At 51.4% G+C, this 17899-nt stretch overlaps 1 protein-coding gene across 6 annotated transcripts in view; it reads left to right on the top strand.

Annotated features, from left to right (window-relative positions):
- TNRC18 (trinucleotide repeat containing 18) overlaps nt 1-17899 on the top strand; it is a 92328-nt gene that overhangs the window by 40040 nt on the left and 34389 nt on the right. For 4 of the 6 annotated variants that reach the window (XM_063089173.1, XM_063089171.1, XM_063089170.1 and 1 more), the window contains 7 exons: nt 187-1185; nt 5781-5956; nt 6618-6754; nt 6948-7076; nt 8756-8927; nt 10353-10713; nt 13992-14267. In XM_063089173.1, the coding sequence (XP_062945243.1) occupies nt 187-1185; nt 5781-5956; nt 6618-6754; nt 6948-7076; nt 8756-8927; nt 10353-10713; nt 13992-14267 (2250 nt within the window). The remainder of the gene's footprint in view (nt 1-186; nt 1186-5780; nt 5957-6617; nt 6755-6947; nt 7077-8755; nt 8928-10352; nt 10714-13991; nt 14268-17899) is intronic. The other 2 variants (XM_063089174.1, XM_063089172.1) reach the window with 1 other exon arrangement.

The raw sequence follows: 17899 nt of genomic DNA, 5'->3' as shown, positions 1-17899 counted from the left end.
CCCAGACATGGAGAAGCGCTCTGAGGTTTCTCAGATGCCACCTGAAGAGCTCCCAGCCCTGCTGCCGGTGAAGCAGAGGGTGGCTGTGTCCTGGGTCTCTGTCTTGGGTGGAGGGTAGGTGTTGGTGGGAATGGGGGAATGCCAGACCACTGGGAGTGCTATGCTGACCCTCAGTGTCCTCGGCAGATATCTCCCCCAGGTACCCGTTTCAAGCCCTGCCGCCGCACTACGGAAGGCCCTACCCATTCCTGCTGCAACCCACAGCGGCCGCTGATGCAGACGGCCTGGCCCCTGACGTGCCACTCCCAGCGGATGGGCCTGAGCGCTTGGCACTCTCGCCCGAAGACAAGCCCATCCGCTTGTCGCCCTCCAAGATCCCGGAGCCACTGCGGGAGGACCCTGAGGAAGAGCAGCTGGCCGAACGGGAGGTGAAGGCAGAGGTGGAGGACATGGATGAGGGCCCTGCAGAGCTGCCCCTGCCAGAGTCACCACTGCCACTGCCTGCCACGGAAGCCATGGCAGCCCAGAGCCCCTCGGGCAGCTGCGGAGGGGGTCTTCTGGAGGCCCAGGTGCTGAGTGCCTCCAGACAGGGGTGTGCAGAACCCTCCGAGTGCCCAGACTTTGTGGAGGGGGCTGATGCACAAGTGGATTCGCCAGGCCGGACAGAATCCCATGCGGCTGCCCTGGATCTGGGGGCGCGGCTGACGCCCCAGATGCTGGTTGAGGCTAAGGAGGAGCCGGTGGAGGTGCCCCTTGATGTGCCTATGGAGCTGCCTGTGGTGAAGGCAGTGCCCGAGGAAGGCCTGGCCCAGGCGACCCCGAGCGAGCCCCAGCCCAGACCAGAACTGTCAGAGTGTGATGTGCCTGCCATGGAGGGACAGTGCCTGAGTCTGGAGACCCAGGAGGCTGCACCTGTATCCAGTGGCACCTGTTACCTGGAGGAGGCGAGCTCTGACCTGTTCCTGCCCAGCCTGGAAGACCCACTGGCCGGCATGAACGCCCTGGCAGCAGCTGCGGAGCTGCCCCAGGCCAGGCCTCTTCTGTCCCCAGGTGCTGGAGCCCAGGCTTTGGAGAAGCTGGAAGCAGCTCAGAGCCTGGTGCTGGAGCAGAGCTTCCTACATGGCATCACCCTGCTGAGTGAGATTGCAGAGCTGGAGCTGGAAAGGAGGAGCCAGGAGGTGGGAGGTGAGAGTGCTCTGCAGTTGGGTTCTGTAGGTTCTTCTTTTTTTTTTTTTTTTTTTAAATTTTTGTAAAATTAAAAAAAAAATTTTTTGAAAACCCTTGGAATATGATTTATTCATGGTTATTTAAAAAAATTGTGGTATGGGCCGGCCCGTAGCTCACTTGGGAGAGTGTGGTGCTGGTAACACCAAGGCCACGGGTTCGGATCCCTATATAGAGATGGCAGGTTAGCTCACTTGGGAGAGCGTGGTGCTGACGACACCAGGTCAAGGGTTAAGATCCCCTTACTGGTCATCTTTTAAAATAGATAGATAGATAGGTAGATAGAGGTAAAATACATAAGACAAAATGTACCATCTTGATCATTTTACCATTTTTAAGCATCCAGGTGAATACTTTTAAGTACACTGACGTTGTCATGCAGCCAATCTGTGGGTTTCCTGGTGGTGAAATTTCTCCTCAATCTGCCAGTGATGTGTTTTGTATTAGCGGGAATCTTTGGGTTGCAGGGACAGAAACTTTCATTTAAACTGGCTTGGAACGAGGCAGGAGGGAATGTTTTGGCTTATGGAATCAAAGTCCAGCAGTAATTATGTAATTTCAGGAATGGCTGAAAAATCTAGGTGCTCAAACCAAGTCATCAGGAGTTTCTCTTTTCTCGCACACCCACTTCCCCCAGTCTCTCTTTCCCTCCTTCTGCCTGTTCTACGTTTTTCTCTATTTGCCTCATTCAGGACCGGCTCACTGTCCTCATTGGGGGGCTCCAGCACTTCCCCCCAGGCCCGTGGGCCTGCTCAGCTCAGCAGCATGATGAAAGAAACCACCTCTCTCCTGGCAGCTCTGGCAAAAATGCCGAGATGAGATTCACTCTCATTGTCTGACTAGGTCTTATACTTTTCGTAGCAGCAAACCCCAGCACGAGGGAGATGGATTGGGCTGATCAGGGACTCATCCTTTGATTGAGGGTGTGTTACCTCCAGCACGTAGGGAGTAGTGGTCCTCAAAAGAGAACGGTTGCCTCAGCCAAAGAGGCAGTGAATTTTGGGCTGGGCACAAAACATCTGATGTTCAACATAGAAAATGGAGGGGCTCCAAGACTGTGTGAAGTGCCTGTGGCAGCCATGGTCCCAGAACCTCGCACGGAGGAGGGACCCAGGCAACAGCTGCTGAAGAGATAATAATATGCTTGCCAGGGCTTTGTATATTTCCTCTAAAACTTTTTCTACACACGTACGCACATATTTACTTCTAAAATTAAGATCATCTTGTAAATAATCTTCTGTAACCAGGCCTTTTTACTTAATATGTTCTTTATTAAACATTTTTCAAAGCTGTGAATTTTTAAAAAACCTTTTTTCAGTGAGTACCCAGTTTTCTTCCCAGTGGACTCCCTGGTCTTTGATGACCCAATCCTAGATTGTCAGGCATTTTTGTTTGCCTTTATTATTATTATTATTATCATTATTTTTGTTGCTGGAAATAATGTGATGATTATCTTTGGAAAAAAATCTTTGTCCGTATCTCTGATTTTCCTCGGGTTATATCTCCAGAGGTAGAATTGTTGGGTTAAAACAAGGCCACACTTTCAAGGCATTTTGATTGTCACAGTCAGATGGCCCCCAGGAAGCTTGGAAAGGCAAAGCTTCAGTTGGCCCCTGTGGGAGATGCCCCCATACTCCTTGGGCTCTGTTTTGTTGTTCTGAAGTTCACTGCTTCTTTTGTCAGATCATTAAAATAGTTCAATAGAAAAAAAATTTTTTTCTAGAAGAAAATGAAAATTTCCTTGATCCTCCCCAATGGTGGTGGGTTTCCATGGGGACTGAGAAGGGAGGAACTTGAAGTCATGGAGGTGTCCGGAACCCCCCCCCGGGCTGCAGCCCACGGGTCTCCTGGTTTGGGGGCTGTTGCCCCCCTTTACCCTCTCCCCTTGTGCACTCCAGCCTGCTCTGGCTGGCATTCAGTGCAGCCCCGCCTCCTGATTCATGGTGTCACCACCAGCCTTCACGTCCCCTTTATAGTGGTAAAGCCACAGTCTGTTGTATTAGTTTGCTGGGGCTGCCGTAACAATTTACCGGAGGCTGGGCGGTTTCAACAAGAAAAAATTTATTGTCTCACAGTTCTGGAGGCCAGAAGTTGCTGAGATCAAGGTGTCAGCAGGGCTGGTTCCTTCTGAGGGCTATGAGGGAGAATCTGTTTCAGGCTCTCTCCAGGCTTGGAGATGGCTGTCTTCTCCCTGTGTCTGTTCATGTAGTTTTCCCTCCACGTGTGTCTCTATGTCCAAATTTCCCTTCCTGTGAGGACACGAGTCTTATAGTAGTCCTTCCTTATCTGTGGTTTCACTTCCTGTGGTTTCGGTTACCAGAGGTCAATAGAGGTCTGAAAATAATAAGATATTTTGAGAGAGAGAGAGACCACATTCACATAACTTTCATTGTACCATATTGTTATAATTGTTCTATTTTATTATTAGTTATTGCGAATCTCTTACTATGCCTAATTTATAAATGGAACTCTATCATAGATATGTATAAACAGGAAAAAACTGATATATGGAGTTTGGTACTATCCATGATTTCAGGCATTTACTGGGGGTCTTGCAACATACTCCCTGTGGATAAGGGGGGACTACTATATTGGATTAGAGCCCATCCCAATGACATCACTTTAACTTGATTACCTCTGCAAAGAACCTGTCTTCACATTCGGAGGTACTGAGGGTTACGACTGCAGCATATTAAATTGCAGGGGGACACAATTGACCCAGTAACGTCTGGTTTTGAGGTCACTTAGGCATCCCCTGGCTGTCAGTTGAGAGCCTCAGCAAATCTGGATTGTTGGAAGGTGAAGGAGGTGACATAGTTTTACCTTTGTTCCCTCTTGTGAAACAGAGCAACTGTCCCCTGCCTTACCCAACACCTAAGAATCATACGTCTTGGAAGGGGCCAGGTGGTGCAGAAGTGTGACGGTGGGTAGGCCAGACAGCTTCAAGCTAATGCCAACCCTTGGGAGCTGATGGGGTTTGCTGCTTTGTGGCCTCTGTTTCACTAAATATGTAGAAGAGCAAAACCAGTGATTCTCAACTAGGAGCGATTTTGCTCACCCCCCCCTCCCCCCCGCCAAAAAAAATTGGCAATAATTTTTGGTTGTCACAATTTGTGGGGAGTACTACTGACATCTAGTGGGTAAATGCAAGAGGCACTAGTAGACATTCTACAGTGAATGCGGAGGATAGCCCCCACAACAGAATGGTCCACCCCAAACAGTAGCGAGTACAGAGGCCGTAATCTAAACAATATAATTATTGTCAATCTTATGGAACTTTGTACGTTGATGATAGAGGATATACTTGTTTTTCTCAAGCATATGTGGAACATTCATGAAACTTGATCATATTTTAGATCACAGATGATCAAAAAATTAAAACTCAGTTTAATTTGGTAGAGGCCCAAACATGCTTGTATTGTTGAGATTCTAGGTTGGAGCAACCTCTTTGGAGGGTAATTGGAATGTTTATCAAGGCACACCTTAGTTAGATTAATCAAACTGGCAGGAATTTTCCTAACACACATGTCCTAGCCGTGTGCCTATCTGTCCACTACAAAAAAAGTCAGAAGCAATGTAAATATCATCAATGGGTGTTATTTAGATTAATTAAAACTCATCAATGCAAGAGAATTCTAGGTTGTTGTTAGGGTTGGCCATATAAAATTGCTGATACTTTAGAATTTTCAAACTTCAGAAATGGCGATTTTTTATAAGGTTCAAGGTAATAAGAATGAGCTAGATGTTTGTTATGTGCTCACATGAAAAGACATTAAGCAAAAAAACACCAAAATGTGATACAGTAATGTAATGATTGATACCATTTTTGTATTTATAAGAGGTTCCCATGTGTCTTATGTATATTTGAATATGCATGAACATTTCTGGAACCATCTACCAAAAATTGCATCAAAAGTGGCCTCTTCCAGGGAGGGAGCTTTGTGCTAGGGAGGAGGAAGGCTTTGTTCCTTTACACCTTTCTGCTTAATTGGTGCTTTTTATCTTAGGCTCTTTTGTTTTTTTTTGATTATGAGAGCCATGCATATTCACCATGGAAAATTATAAGTACAATAAGCAAAAAGAGAGCCCACTCCTAGAAAGAGCCTCTGTTGGCCTTTGGTGCTTCTCCTGAAGTTTCACTGTGCACCAGCAAACACTGTGAGGGACAGGACCATGCTGTGTATTCTGTGTTCTCACTTGTTCTTTCTCTTAGTGCTGTTTCCTAGCACACTAGGGTGTGTGTGTGTGTGTGTGTGTGTGTGTTTTGGTGGCTGGCCAGTAAAAGGATCGAACCCTGGACCTTGGTGTTATCATCACCGTGCTCTAACCGACTGAGCTAACCAGCCAGCCGTCCTGTTTCTTGGAAAGGCCTTCATCCAGACAGTACCTTGGGGGGCCCTGTGGCCTTGGCCTTAAGTCTCCTCCTTGTTTAGGTCAGAGACGGGGGTGATGCAGTGTCCGTGAGTCTTGCCTTGCGCCAGGCAGGATGGGTGCAGCACACTCACCAGCAGCTCAGACACTGCTATCAGCACAGCTCATCTATCTCCCATCTGCAGGTATGGAGCAGGGCCTGGCTGTGCGGACCTCGCTGGAGAGCCTATTGGCGGCCAGCAGCCACATGCTGAAGGAGGTGCTGGATGGCCCCTTTGTGGACCCACTCAAGAGCCTGCGGCTCCCGCGGGAACTGAACCCCAACAAGAAGTACAGCTGGATGCAGAAGAAAGAAGAGCGGGTGAGCTGTTCTGGTTTTTCTTCCTGCCTATGTCCTGCAGGGGGCGGAGGCAGGGGACAGCGTCCCCTGCACAAAGGTGCCATCTTGCGTGGGACATGGCTGGCTTTGGAGTCAGAAGTCTGACCTGCATCCAGCTTCCTGTACTGACTTGCTCTGTGGTCCTGGGCAAGTCGTTTCCCTCTCTGGGCTTCATTCCATCAATCTGCTGTCACGTCAGGCATATCACATGGGCAGCAGCATGACGGATCAGGAAGAGAGCAGCCTGAGAACCAGACCTGGCCCTGTCCTTTGCTGCCTGGGGGACCTTGGGCAAGTGGCTCCCTCTCTGAGCCTCCATTTAGAAATAACACAATTGCCCTCATTGATGGAGCAGTAGTTACGTGCAAGGTGCTGTGCTTTACACATATCATCTAATTTAGTGTTGACACAGCCCTGCAAAGTTGGTATGACAGCCCCTAGTGTACAACTGAGGCTGAGGCCACAACTAGTAAGTGGCAGCGATGGGGTTTGAGCTAGGGTCTTTTTATGACCCTGGAGTCCCAGCTCTCGCTTTAAAGTTCACTGTCCTTGTCCATGAGAGTGGGCACCCGACAAGGAGGTGGGCATCAGCGGGTGTCAGTGTCTCATCTCTCTCCTCTTCCTTTCCCGGCGTACCCCCCAGATGTATGCAATGAAGTCCTCCTTGGAGGACATGGACGCCTTGGAGCTGGACTTCCGGATGCGGCTGGCAGAGGTGCAGCGACAGTACAAAGAGAAACAGCGCGAGCTGGTGAAGCTGCAGAGACGCCGGGATTCCGAGTGAGTGTGCCCCCCAGCCCACACCCTGTGGGGCCCCTGCCCCGCTGGGCCCACTCAGGCAGTGGCAGGTGCCAGTGCTCAGTAGATCAGCTGAGGTGTGTGTGGACCTGAGTGATGTGTGTGCACCGTGTGCCCTTTCTCTGCATCCCGCCTGCCCCCCAGGTTCACAGCCAAGCGTGTGATTCTCTTTAAGGGACAGGCGCGAGGAACCCCATAGAAGCTTGGCACGCAGAGGCCCTGGCAGGCCGAGGAAACGGACCCACGCCCCGAGCGCCCTGTCGCCCCCCCGCAAGAGAGGGAAGAGCCACAACAGTAGCGGAAAGTAAGGCTGGCCCCTCGGTGGGTCGGGGACTGGCACAGAGCTGTGAGGGAGGAGCACGGGCCCCACGCCTCGGGCTCGGATCCCCCGGAATGTTGGCTGTCAGGGAGTACAGTGCACACTGCCTGTGCTAGGAGGCCGAGCGAGGCGAGTGAGCACTGAGCCGGGAGGATGGCCCCAGTGAGATTTTCCTATGCTGTAACCCAAGTGCTTCACTCGTCTTCCTGCCACTCCCACTTCCTCCACGGCCAGGACTAATTGCTGCTCTTCTCCACGCACCTCCTTATTTTGGAGGGATCCGCTAAGCTGCCAGGCCTGCTGGGACGGGCTCTGACCTGTACTGTCGCTTAGTCCCCTCCGTGCCGGCCACGTCTCCGTCCTTCTGGCCTGACCTCTGTCTCGTCCTGTCTGAGACCAGGGCTGCTCCCTGCAACCAGGGTCGACTCCTTTGTGCACTCTGATGACTAGTTCCTTGGGTGGCAGCAGCAGCAGCTTCTTGTGGCACGTCTGGAGGTTTTCTTGAATGCTGGTTGGAATGAGAGCATTTCCTCCAGGACTGGGCATGCAGAGGAGAAATGCTTCGGTTTCTCCTGGGTGTCTGTAGCACAAGCTAAATGAGGCCCATCAAGGACAGGGTGGGAGAGTTCCTCGGCCTGGGACATGAGGGTGGGGTGGATGCTAGGCAGCCCAGTACTTGGCCTGAGGAAGCAAAGGGAGCCTTGGGGGCCTTCAAAGGGCACAGGAGAGGCTTTAGGACAGCCACAGGTCTTCTTAGGAGAAAATGGTCCCAAGGGCTCCTGCATCTCGCATTTAACCTCCTTGGATGGTCCTGACTGAAGAGAGGATGGAGAGAGGAAAAAATACCCATTACCAGCCACAGGCAGGAGGGAAGAGGCTCCTGAAGAAGATAGCAAGAGGCTGAAGCCACCAGCAGTGTAGGCCTAGTGGTCAGGAGTGTGGTCCCTACAGGTGGCTGAACTTCCTGCTTTGGAGTCCCAGCTCCACCCTTTATTGTGACCTTGGGCCAGGTGTTAGCTTTTCCCAGCCTCAGTTTCTTCATCTATAAGAAAACAGTACATAGAACAAAGTGCTGTTCTGTGGCTAAAATGTAAAGCACTAACACAGTGAAAGACATGTAGTGAGCACTAAATAAAGATTAGCTGCTTTTATTATTACTTTTGAAGCTTCACTTTAAAGCAAGCAAAAGAAGCCTCTGAGCCAGGCCCATGTCCCAAGTACCTATACTCACAGGAATACAGGAGACCAGCGAATGGCTCCTTCTTCACATAAGCTTTTGATCTCAATTCCCCCTCCCATCCTAGCAGATTTCTTTGGCATTTCTGATCCTTGTTCTTGGCACATTTTGGTAAAGAGGTATCTAACCATGCAAAGATGTGTGTGTGTATATGTGTGAAAGCGCACGAGTGAGAAAGGGGCCAGCGGAGGATGCTAATTTGGAGTTTTTCTTCTTCTTTCACATTAAACTCTCATTCTGCCTCATTCACAAATATCCCACAATTTCAGCACGATAGTTTTACAAGAGCTGTCTCCCCAGACTGGTCACTCTGGCATCACTGTGCTTCAGCATCCAGAGCCCAACCCTTCAGGGCTACAAGGGTGGACCCCCAGCCCTGCAGTGTTGCCTGGCAAGGGTGCTTACCAGTGGTGCATCTGGGTTTCAGGCTGAGCAGCAAGTCCCTACTGACATCAGATGACTACGAGCTGGGAGCAGCAATAAGGAAGAGACATAAGGGGCCTGAGGAGGAACATGATGCTCTCATTGGAATGGGGAAAGCCAGGGGAAGGAACCAGACTTGGGATGAGCACGAATCCTCTTCCGACTTCATGAGTCAGGTCAGTAACCCAATCTTCCAGGTGCACTATGGTCCTGGGATAGAGGGTCTGGAGGGTATGTTGGAGTTCATGTTCCCTTTGCAGGTCTGTTGGTCCCTAATGCTGTACAGAAACCATAGAAATGGTTGCCTTAGTGCTGGAATGACTCTTCTCTAATCTTTCTTATGGTACAGAGGAGGAAATTAAGGCCCAGAGAAGTAAGGGACTTACCAAAGTAACACAGCCTTAGAGGTGGAGCTAGGACTAAAAGCTTCACATGCTCCATGACCCTTTGCTGAAGCCAAGCAGGGAGACTGCAAGTTCTTAACCAAATGCAATTACTCTGTTGTTTAACAGTATAATTGTTTAATGAGCAGCTTCACCATTCTGTAGTTCTAAGAAACAGGGGCTTGATGCCATTGTAATTTCCTCTGTGAACTCTCCAGGGGTAATGGGGTGAGAGCCAACTCCTTGATTTTTCTTATTTCTGCAGAGCTTTGAAATCATCCACTTAAGGTTCTTTTCTCTAAATACTAATGTACCTTGTCATCCCTCCCCATAAAGCCCTATGCAGAGGGGATGTTTTGGTTGATTTGGCCATCAGGGGGAAATATTGACATAGGGAGACTGGGTCCAGGAGAAAGATAGCCAGTTTGTACACCAGGCTCCTTTTCACTCTCAAATTGTAGGGATGCTTTTGATACTATCCCAACTTTTTTCCTCCTTATGAAATGCTACCTGATTTAAAGAGAATAGAGATAAAATGTTCAAATGTAGGGCACTGATGGCTTTGAAGCTGCACATTTCACTTCAACAAATGACTACAGTTGACGATAGACATGCAAGCAGGAATTTAATCTGTGAAATCTCTAATGGTTCTTTCTGCTTCAGGCATCTAAGGCACACTCCAGGCATTTTCTTGGCAGCATCAGCCCATTTAGTTGGACAGGCTGGTTTAGACTCTGCAGCAGTCAGCTGCTGTAGGGGGTTGAGATAAGCAGATTAGCCATGCTACGATCTGGGTTTTCAATCTTGGTTCCTTCCTCCTCCCTTAATCCAGCTGCCTTGTCCAGGCCATCAGCAGCTTTGCTTGCTTAAAGTGCTTCCTTAGGAGGCACCACACAGTGCCATGGAAAGCCAGAGTGGAAATGCAAGTGCCAATGATAATTGTAACGACAGTAACAGCTATTCAGTGGTTACCTTGTGCCAGGCATTTTGATAAACACTTTATGTGCCTTATCTCCGTTCATCTTCGGAACAAAATTATGATGCCCAGACATAAGTATCCCTGTTTTACAGAATTAAGGCCAAGAGAAGTTAAGCAAGTTGGCAGAAATCAGAGGCAGGGGGAAGAATTGGACCCTGGCCTCGTCAGAGCTTGTGCACTGAAACCCATTATCCTGTTTTGCCAAGTGTCTTAACTTGTGACCCAACTTCCCTCTCCAGCTAAAGATTAAAAAGAAGAAGATGGCCAGTGACCAGGAGCAGTTGGCAAGCAAGCTAGACAAGGCCCTCTCCCTCACAAAACAGGACAAGTTGAAGTCGCCCTTCAAGTTTTCGGACAGTTCTGGGGGGAAATCGAAAACTAGCCGGGGCTGTGGCAGGTACTTGACTCCTTATGATAGCCTGCTGGGCAAGGACCGGAAGGCGCTGGCCAAAGGCCTCGGCCTGTCTCTGAAATCTTCCAGAGAAGGTAAACACAAAAGGGCCGCCAAAGCCAGGAAGATGGAAGTGGGGTTCAAGGCCAGAGGCCAGCCCAAGTCGGCCCATTCCCCGTTCGCCTCGGAAGTGAGCAGCTACTCCTACAGTAAGTAGCGGACGCAGTGCCGCCTCCCGGCCGCTACTTCTCTCCTTTTCTCTCCTTCACCTTCCTCCTCCTCTTTCTCTGTCTGGGTTACTTCAAGACCTCGTCTGGCTTTGCGCCGTCTCCAGGCTGGAAGTGGGTACGGCTGAAGTGGAAGTGTCGGTAATTGGTGGGTGCGGTTCTGGGCAGGCGCCTGTGATTGGTGAGAACCCGTGATTGGCGGATGGGAACGGATGTCCGTCTGCCCCCACGTGCCCCCCCTACACTAGCTTTCCGGAAGCCGTTGGCGTGGAGGCCTTGCGTGCTATAGAGTTCGGGGCTGTTCGGCCTAGAGAGGTCTGGAGTGAAGCGGCTTTTGAGGGTCCTGGAGATGACCGGCCTCCCCTGCCCGCAGGAAGCTCACGGTCGGAAGTTTGCGGTCGTCGGCGGACGACTGACATGTAGGGAAAGTGAAAACAGCAATGATGGGAGCGAGTACCTGCTGAGCTCTGAATGGAGGGTTTCACGGGCGTTCCTTCATTGTATCTGTGACAGTCCTGCGAGCGGTTACCCCCATTTTGTTGCTGAGGATGCTGAGGCTGGAGAGGTACAGGGAAGTGTGCGCCCTTGGGTGGGGATAGTCGAGCCGGATTCAACCCGGGTCTGTCCGATTCGCCTGCCCACTAGAACTTTCTGCCACGATGGACGTGTTCCATATCGGCCCTGTCCAGTGCGGTAGCCACTGGCCGCGTGTGGCTCTTGAGCCCTTGAAGTGGAGCAGCCCGTGGGACTGGGGGACGGAGTTTTATCTCATTAAACTAGAGGCTGCCGTATCGGAGTGCCCGTGTGGTTTTCCCGAGCAAGGCGGCTCTCTGTGGCTTCTGGTAGCCTGGGGTTCTCTGCCTGGCAGCTAATAGGTGCTCAGTCAGTAATGGTGGAGGGAGCAGCTCATGCCCAGGGTGGACAGGTACTGAGGGATGTGGCTGCTGCGGGAAGGTCAGGAAGGGTTTCTTGGATCCTGGCCCGTGTCGTTGTCCGTGGTGTTTATTATGGGTGTCCCTAGGCCCTGGCCCGGGTGGAGGGCTTTGTTTGGCGACAGCTGGTTCTGTGTGTCCAGGGCTTTTGATTGGCTCTGGCTGGTTTGTGGAGGGCGGACAGGGGAGGTGGAGTTTGAACGTCAAGTGCAAAAGTTGTACACATTTAATGTTATGATGTAGGATTTTCGTTAGGAAAGAAAATAAAAGTGTTTATGGACTTGGTGTTAAAATGTCATCACCTGTTTCACAGGGCTGTCGCCAGCCTTAAGCGAGCTTATGTGGGCAAAAAGCTGAGCATGGTGCCTGGCCCAGGATTAAGCTGCGGGTTATTTTTTTTTTAGGCGTGCGTGTTTTTTGTTTGCTCTTGGACTAGTGAGTCTCCAGGACTGATGCTCTGATGGGTGTGAGGCAAGCAGCTCATCCGTGCCTACCTGCTGAGGACATGGGAGGTGGCCCTCCAGGTCTGATGGGTGCGATCAGACAGCACTGCTCAGGCACCTGGCAAGTGTGTGGGCACAGAGAGGGGGACGGTGTTAGAGACTTCTTGCTCTGAAGGGAACGGGAAGGGCTTTCCTTTGCTTTTTCAGTCTCCAAAAAAGATCTTCCAAGGGGGAGTGATCTGTGAATGTGCACTGGCTGTACTGGAAGATTCCCCCACTCCCCCCACTTACAGATGAACATGGGTGGCTAGAGATAGAGACTAGAGATCAGCTTGGTCCCTGAGGTCTTTGGGATACTCTAAGCTGGTGAGCCCACTGCAGCAGGTATGTGTGCAGTTGCGTGTGTGAGGGAGTGTTCAAGTTCCCAGTGTGACTCCGATATGCCTTTGTCTAAAACTCCACTGTCCAGGGGAGGGAAACGGGCTAACATTGCAAGGAGGAAATCACCAGGCCTGTTTCCAACTAGATGATGGCTGTAATATGCACCTGGCTGTGGCAAGCACTCCTCTATTTTTTATAATTTGCTTTTCTGCAACTCTGGGTCACTGGGAGTGCAGGGTCACAAAGAGGCAGGGGTGTTTTCCAGAAGAGAGATGCTGTGCTGGCAGGAGGTGGAAGAGAACTGCTTTTTCAGTCTGGGTCGTCAGGGGTGGGTGGCATGCCAAGTTGGTTTTCGTCATCTACTTGCTTCTCCAGCCTGGAATGTGGCCTCAGGAGAGAAAGCTGTGGCTGGGAGATGGCTAGGAGCTAGCAGCTTAGTGAGGCTTGACCCCAGAATTGCCAGGCCATCCTGAAGTTGGGGTCTGGGTTGGAATAGAAAGTATAAATGTTGATGGAAACAGACACAGGACCTTCCCTGCTTCCCATTTGTGTAGTTTCTCTTGGACCTTGGAGGTGCAGCTGTGTTGGTTAATGTTCCTCCCGTTTGGAGTGGATTTTAGCAGGTCAAGGGATTAGTCTTCGGCTGTGGAGCCCTTTCTTCCCATCTTGTTCAGCAGCCAAATATGTAAAACAGATAAAAATGGTGTGAATGTGTTGGGGTTGGGGTTGGAAGGGGCCAGAGCTGCTCCCACTTAATAGGCTCCTCTCCCCAAAGTCAGTCGGTCCTCTCCCAGGAAGGTTTGAAGACCTTTGTCCTCAATCACGTAGTCAGGCCAGAGACTTATGGGAAGCCAGAGGTGATATGCTGGTATACTGGCTTTCTGATTAAAAAGGGCTGGGAACTGGCCAGCCATCAAAAAAAAAAAAAGGGCCCATAGTTGTAACATCATTTGCCAATAACCTTGGTGTAAATGCTCTCACTCTACCATTGTGATGTTGCTGAGCAGGGATTGGGAAGAGGTGTGTGTGATGGCCCATCCCCTCCTGGGACATATCCTTTCCTAGAAGGAGCCCTTGGGCTGTGTGCAGTCCCGTGAAATAGAGCAGGAATGCATGGCAGTGACTGCTATGATCAGGAGAGAGTCACTCCTGAGGATAGCCCCCCCAACCCCCCTGTGTCTGGAAAGGCTTGTTGCTGAAGTGACCATGGTGGGTGATGCTGGCAGCATCCAGCCTAGAAAGGGCCTGGTCCAGGCACTCAAAAGATGAGCTGTACAATGCCGCAGTATGGAGGCCTCCCCAGGTGAAAGGTGAAAGGCCCAGGCCTGGGAGGAGAGCCCGTGGTGTCGTAAAAGCTTTTTCCATGGCAGTAGGCATCTGGACCTCTCTGTTTTAGCACATCCCAGTGTGTGCTCAGAACTGCTAAAAAGAATAAAGACACCAGCTCTTCCCTCCTCCCTGGCGCTCTGTGACTTATCTTTATTAAAAACTACTTTGACTGCAGATACGGACTCAGAGGAAGAGGAAGAATTCCTGAAGGATGAGTGGTCTGCCCAAGGCCCCTCCAGCTCCAAACTGACGTCTTCCATTCTGTGTGGCATGGTGGCAAAGAACAGCAAGCCTGCTGGAGGCCCCAAGCTGGCCAAGAGGGGCCTGGTGGGCCCCCGGACTCTGAAACCCAAGCCAGCTGCCAGCAGGAAGCAGCCGTTTTGTTTGCTGCTTCGAGAGGCCGAGGCCCGATCCTCCTTCAGTGACTCTTCGGAGGACTCGATTGACCAAGGTTACTAGCTCCAAACACAAAACCCCTTCCATGTGTTCTAGCGAGAGAGTGAGTGAGAGCGAGCACGGGTGAGAGCGGGCGCTGGCGCGCAGGAGAGATGGCAGAGGCTCAGCCGTCCACCTCGATGGCCGCAGGAAGGGCAGCCATCTGGGTTCTTGGCAGCATAGCCTGCCTTATCAGCCGACTTACTTTTACTTTTGTTTTTATTTGTACTGCATCATTGTGATAATATCATTGGCTAGCTCTTTTTGAGCTTTTATACAGATCAGTTTTTAGTCTCCACCTTCCTCCACTCTCTGCCCTCTCCGCCCTCTGCCCCACCCCCTCGCCTTTTCTGCCCACCTAGACCACAGGCTTGGGTTGGGTTCTCTCTTGGCGAGGGTCTGGTGGAGGCTTCCTGAGGGACATTTTGTAAATGGAATTCTGTCGTGTGGGCGTGTGACTTGATGTTTGTACCGCGATTTTGGTAATACCAAGCTTTATTAAACATATCGAGTTCATTTTTAACTAAACCCGTGTGCCTTGTCTCTCTTGCTGTGTCCTTACTAGATGTTAGGTTGATGCTTCCCTTCATTTTGTTCCTCCTTCCCCTCCTCCGTCCCCCTCCTCCTCACTACCCCAGAAGGAGCAGAGATGGGATAACGCAGTCTGCGCTTTCCTCTATTATTCAAATATCCCTGGTAGCTATTGGCATTCATTTCATTTTTCAGGTTTAAAGTCAGCTGCTCTCACCTCCAGCATCATTTTTTTTTTTTAAGCTGCTTGTTTGTCTTTTATTTTCTTAAAGCTCTATTCTTATTCACCAGTGGTTAAAAAAATATTTATTTATAAACGCCTGTCTCCTAACACAAGTTTCTGTTTTGAAGGGTGTGTAGGCAGTGCAGGGTCAAGACCATTTTATGTCCCTGGTCTTTGTTAAATTTGAAAGCATTGGCTTTATTGCCATGTTGAGGGACAAAGCAGTCCTAGATCTCCAGGCCTCAGCTCAGCAGGGGTCTTTAGCCACCCACTTATATAAAGAGGGTCAGACCTTTACTCCTGAGAACATTCTGGCTCTGACTTCTCTAACGTCAGAATTGTACTTCTGGGGTTAGACGTGTCTGAGCCCTTCAGGCCCTTCAATCAGAAATGTCCCAAGGAGGGGAAGCAAGTGAATTCTTGGAAACATTTCCTAGGCCTGGTTTTAGGATTTGCTTCAGGTCGCCTCCTTTTAGGGCCAGGCCGTGGGGGTCCCCAGAGCCCTGGGTAGTAGCACCCAGATGTCAGCTGCTCCCTGAGTGAGGTCTGGTAGTGTCATGGGGAACCTGCATATGAATTGGTGCAGCAACCTGGGACCAGGACCTGCCCCCGCTTTCCAGCCTTGCTCTCAAATTTCTGGTTTACCTTTTCCCCTCCCACACCTCCCCTCCAAATTGGCAGAGATGGATTTTGGGTGATCAGGAGATGGCACTGCAGGGAGTTGGATGCCCTTTGGGCTCACATTCTCTTGGGCTGCCACCTGTCTGAGTGAATGCAGCCTGGGCCAAGAAGAGAGGTCTCTAACTGACCAGCCTTGTTTTCCGTGGTCCTCCGGCTCTTCTGGATGAGTCTGGTTGGTTTGCCATTCCCCTCTCTCACCCCGACCTCCCTCTCTGACCTCAGCTGGACCTCCATGCCCCATCCCTCCATGCCCTTAAAGCCAGGGTTCCAGCTTCCAAGTTTTTGAGCTCTCCTGCCCCAGCTCAGACCCTGCAGAGAAGTAGGCAGCCCTCCAGAGCTCTCAGAAAGGGGTCATTTGCCCAGCGTTGGAACGCAGGGCTGGCTGCAGCAGTGTCCATGGACAGAGCCCAGATAGGGGAGCAGAGGGGGCGCGGGGAGGGGGGCTCAGGCTCCTTGGCTTGCCCCCCTGCAAGCAGACCATTGATCAGGTCTCAAAAGGGATATTTGGGTAATAGGGCCTTACTGACCCCAGTACTAAACACTTAATCAGCTTGGCTTTTCTAGTGTGTCTGCTTTCTCCTCCCAGCAGCCTGACCATACCTCACCCTTGACCCCTACCCATGACGCTTTGAATGTCTGTTTCGGTCTCTTGCATTTGCTCTCACGCTGCACTCTGGACGCAAAGCGAAGGCTGGGAGTAGGGCAGACGGCGCAGCGGGGCACCGAGCTTGGGTCCGAGCCCGGCTCGCTGCTCCGTAGGTAGGCAAAACCCTTTTCTTTCTGTCCTCTGTACACCCCCCCTCCTCGGGGTTTGCCCCCACCGGGTCTGGCAGCAGCAGATCACTTTGGCATCTATTGGGTCGAACCAAGTTATAACAGCCAACCCCATGTACCGAACCAAGATTTTAAAAATAGAATAAAGTTTTTCTGCATTTCCTTGGGTCTCTTTGTCGGGACCCCCCTCCTGTCCCTCTGCCAGCAGGCTGTGTTGCCTCAGCTGTGGACAACTCCAGAAAGGCTTTCTTGGTCCTCACACCCCAACCCCGGACCCTGGCCTGAGCAGACCAACTACCGTGGGAGTCAGCCAGTGTGGGCTTGTCAAGCAGGAGGGAATCAGGAGAGTCACAGGAGGCTGTGTCCCCATTTTGTGGAAAGTACACCCTTTTTTGGTCTTTGCTTTCCGAATGCTGTTCCATTTCAAGGTGCTGGGACTGGCCTGCTACTGGCTTTCTGGGATCTGATGTGGATGCTGCAGGCATACAGAAACCCAGAACTGGCCCTCCTTACTTGCCCCGCCACACCCTGCTGGTTTGAGAATCCTTCTGGATGGGAAAGATTTCTGGAGTTCTGGAGTCTCCACACCTGAGCAGCCAGGGCAGGGTGTCATTAGAAGGGAAAATTCCTGGCCACATATCCAACCCCATGGCCCTACCCCAGCCAGCCCCCCTGCCTGCCACCCTGCTCAAATTGGCCAACCCCAGGGAGGCCTGATGTGGGGGACCCAGGCGCTGTCAAAAGTCTGCCTACACTTAGCCTGCTTTGCCGCTGTGGCCCACTGGGGCGGAGACAGAACCATGTGACGTCCGCAATGTGAATGATCGCAAGTGTGCATTGCCTGCCTGCCCCTGCCTGCCCCGCTGGCCCCTCCAGCCTGCTTCATCCATCGCTCAGGGAGCCAGCCTCCCGCCTTCTCACCCCTCTTAATGCACCTCCTCTCTTCCTCTGCCTCTTCTTTGTCTCTATGCCCTTATGGACTCCTCAAGCTTATCACTGCCTCTCCCAGGGGTGGCCCAGCAGCAAGCTGGGCTCCCTCTGACAAACGGGAAGACAGAACCTCTGCACTCATTGGCACCCCTGGGGCTGCACTTAGGCAAGTGGGCAGCATGGGCGTTGGCAGGAGAACGTGGAGTTGGTCATTTGTCTTCCCCTCTGCATCCCCCATAGCCTAGACTGCTCCCTGTCCTGGAAACAGTGTGGTTTCTCCTGCCTCTTCTTGCTGGGTAGAGCTGCTGTCCAGCCCTGCCTGGGCCCCTCCCTTGGCCAGGGGCCCCCAGAACCACCTTCGTGCTCCCAGTGCTCTGGCTTGCAAAGCAGAAGGGCAGGCTTTGGCACCGTGGCCGTTGCATTTCACGGCAATCAGCTCTCAGATGCCTCCCGCCTGCCTGCCCTAGTTGGGTCAGTCAGGTTGTCTCCCTAGGAAGGTCAGAAGCAAG

Source organism: Cynocephalus volans, chromosome 3 (genome assembly GCF_027409185.1).
Source record: "Cynocephalus volans isolate mCynVol1 chromosome 3, mCynVol1.pri, whole genome shotgun sequence".
Classification (NCBI taxonomy): Eukaryota; Metazoa; Chordata; class Mammalia; order Dermoptera; family Cynocephalidae; genus Cynocephalus; species Cynocephalus volans.
Note: the sequence above shows the minus strand (reverse complement) of the source record. Positions and strands in the feature narration are given on the sequence as shown.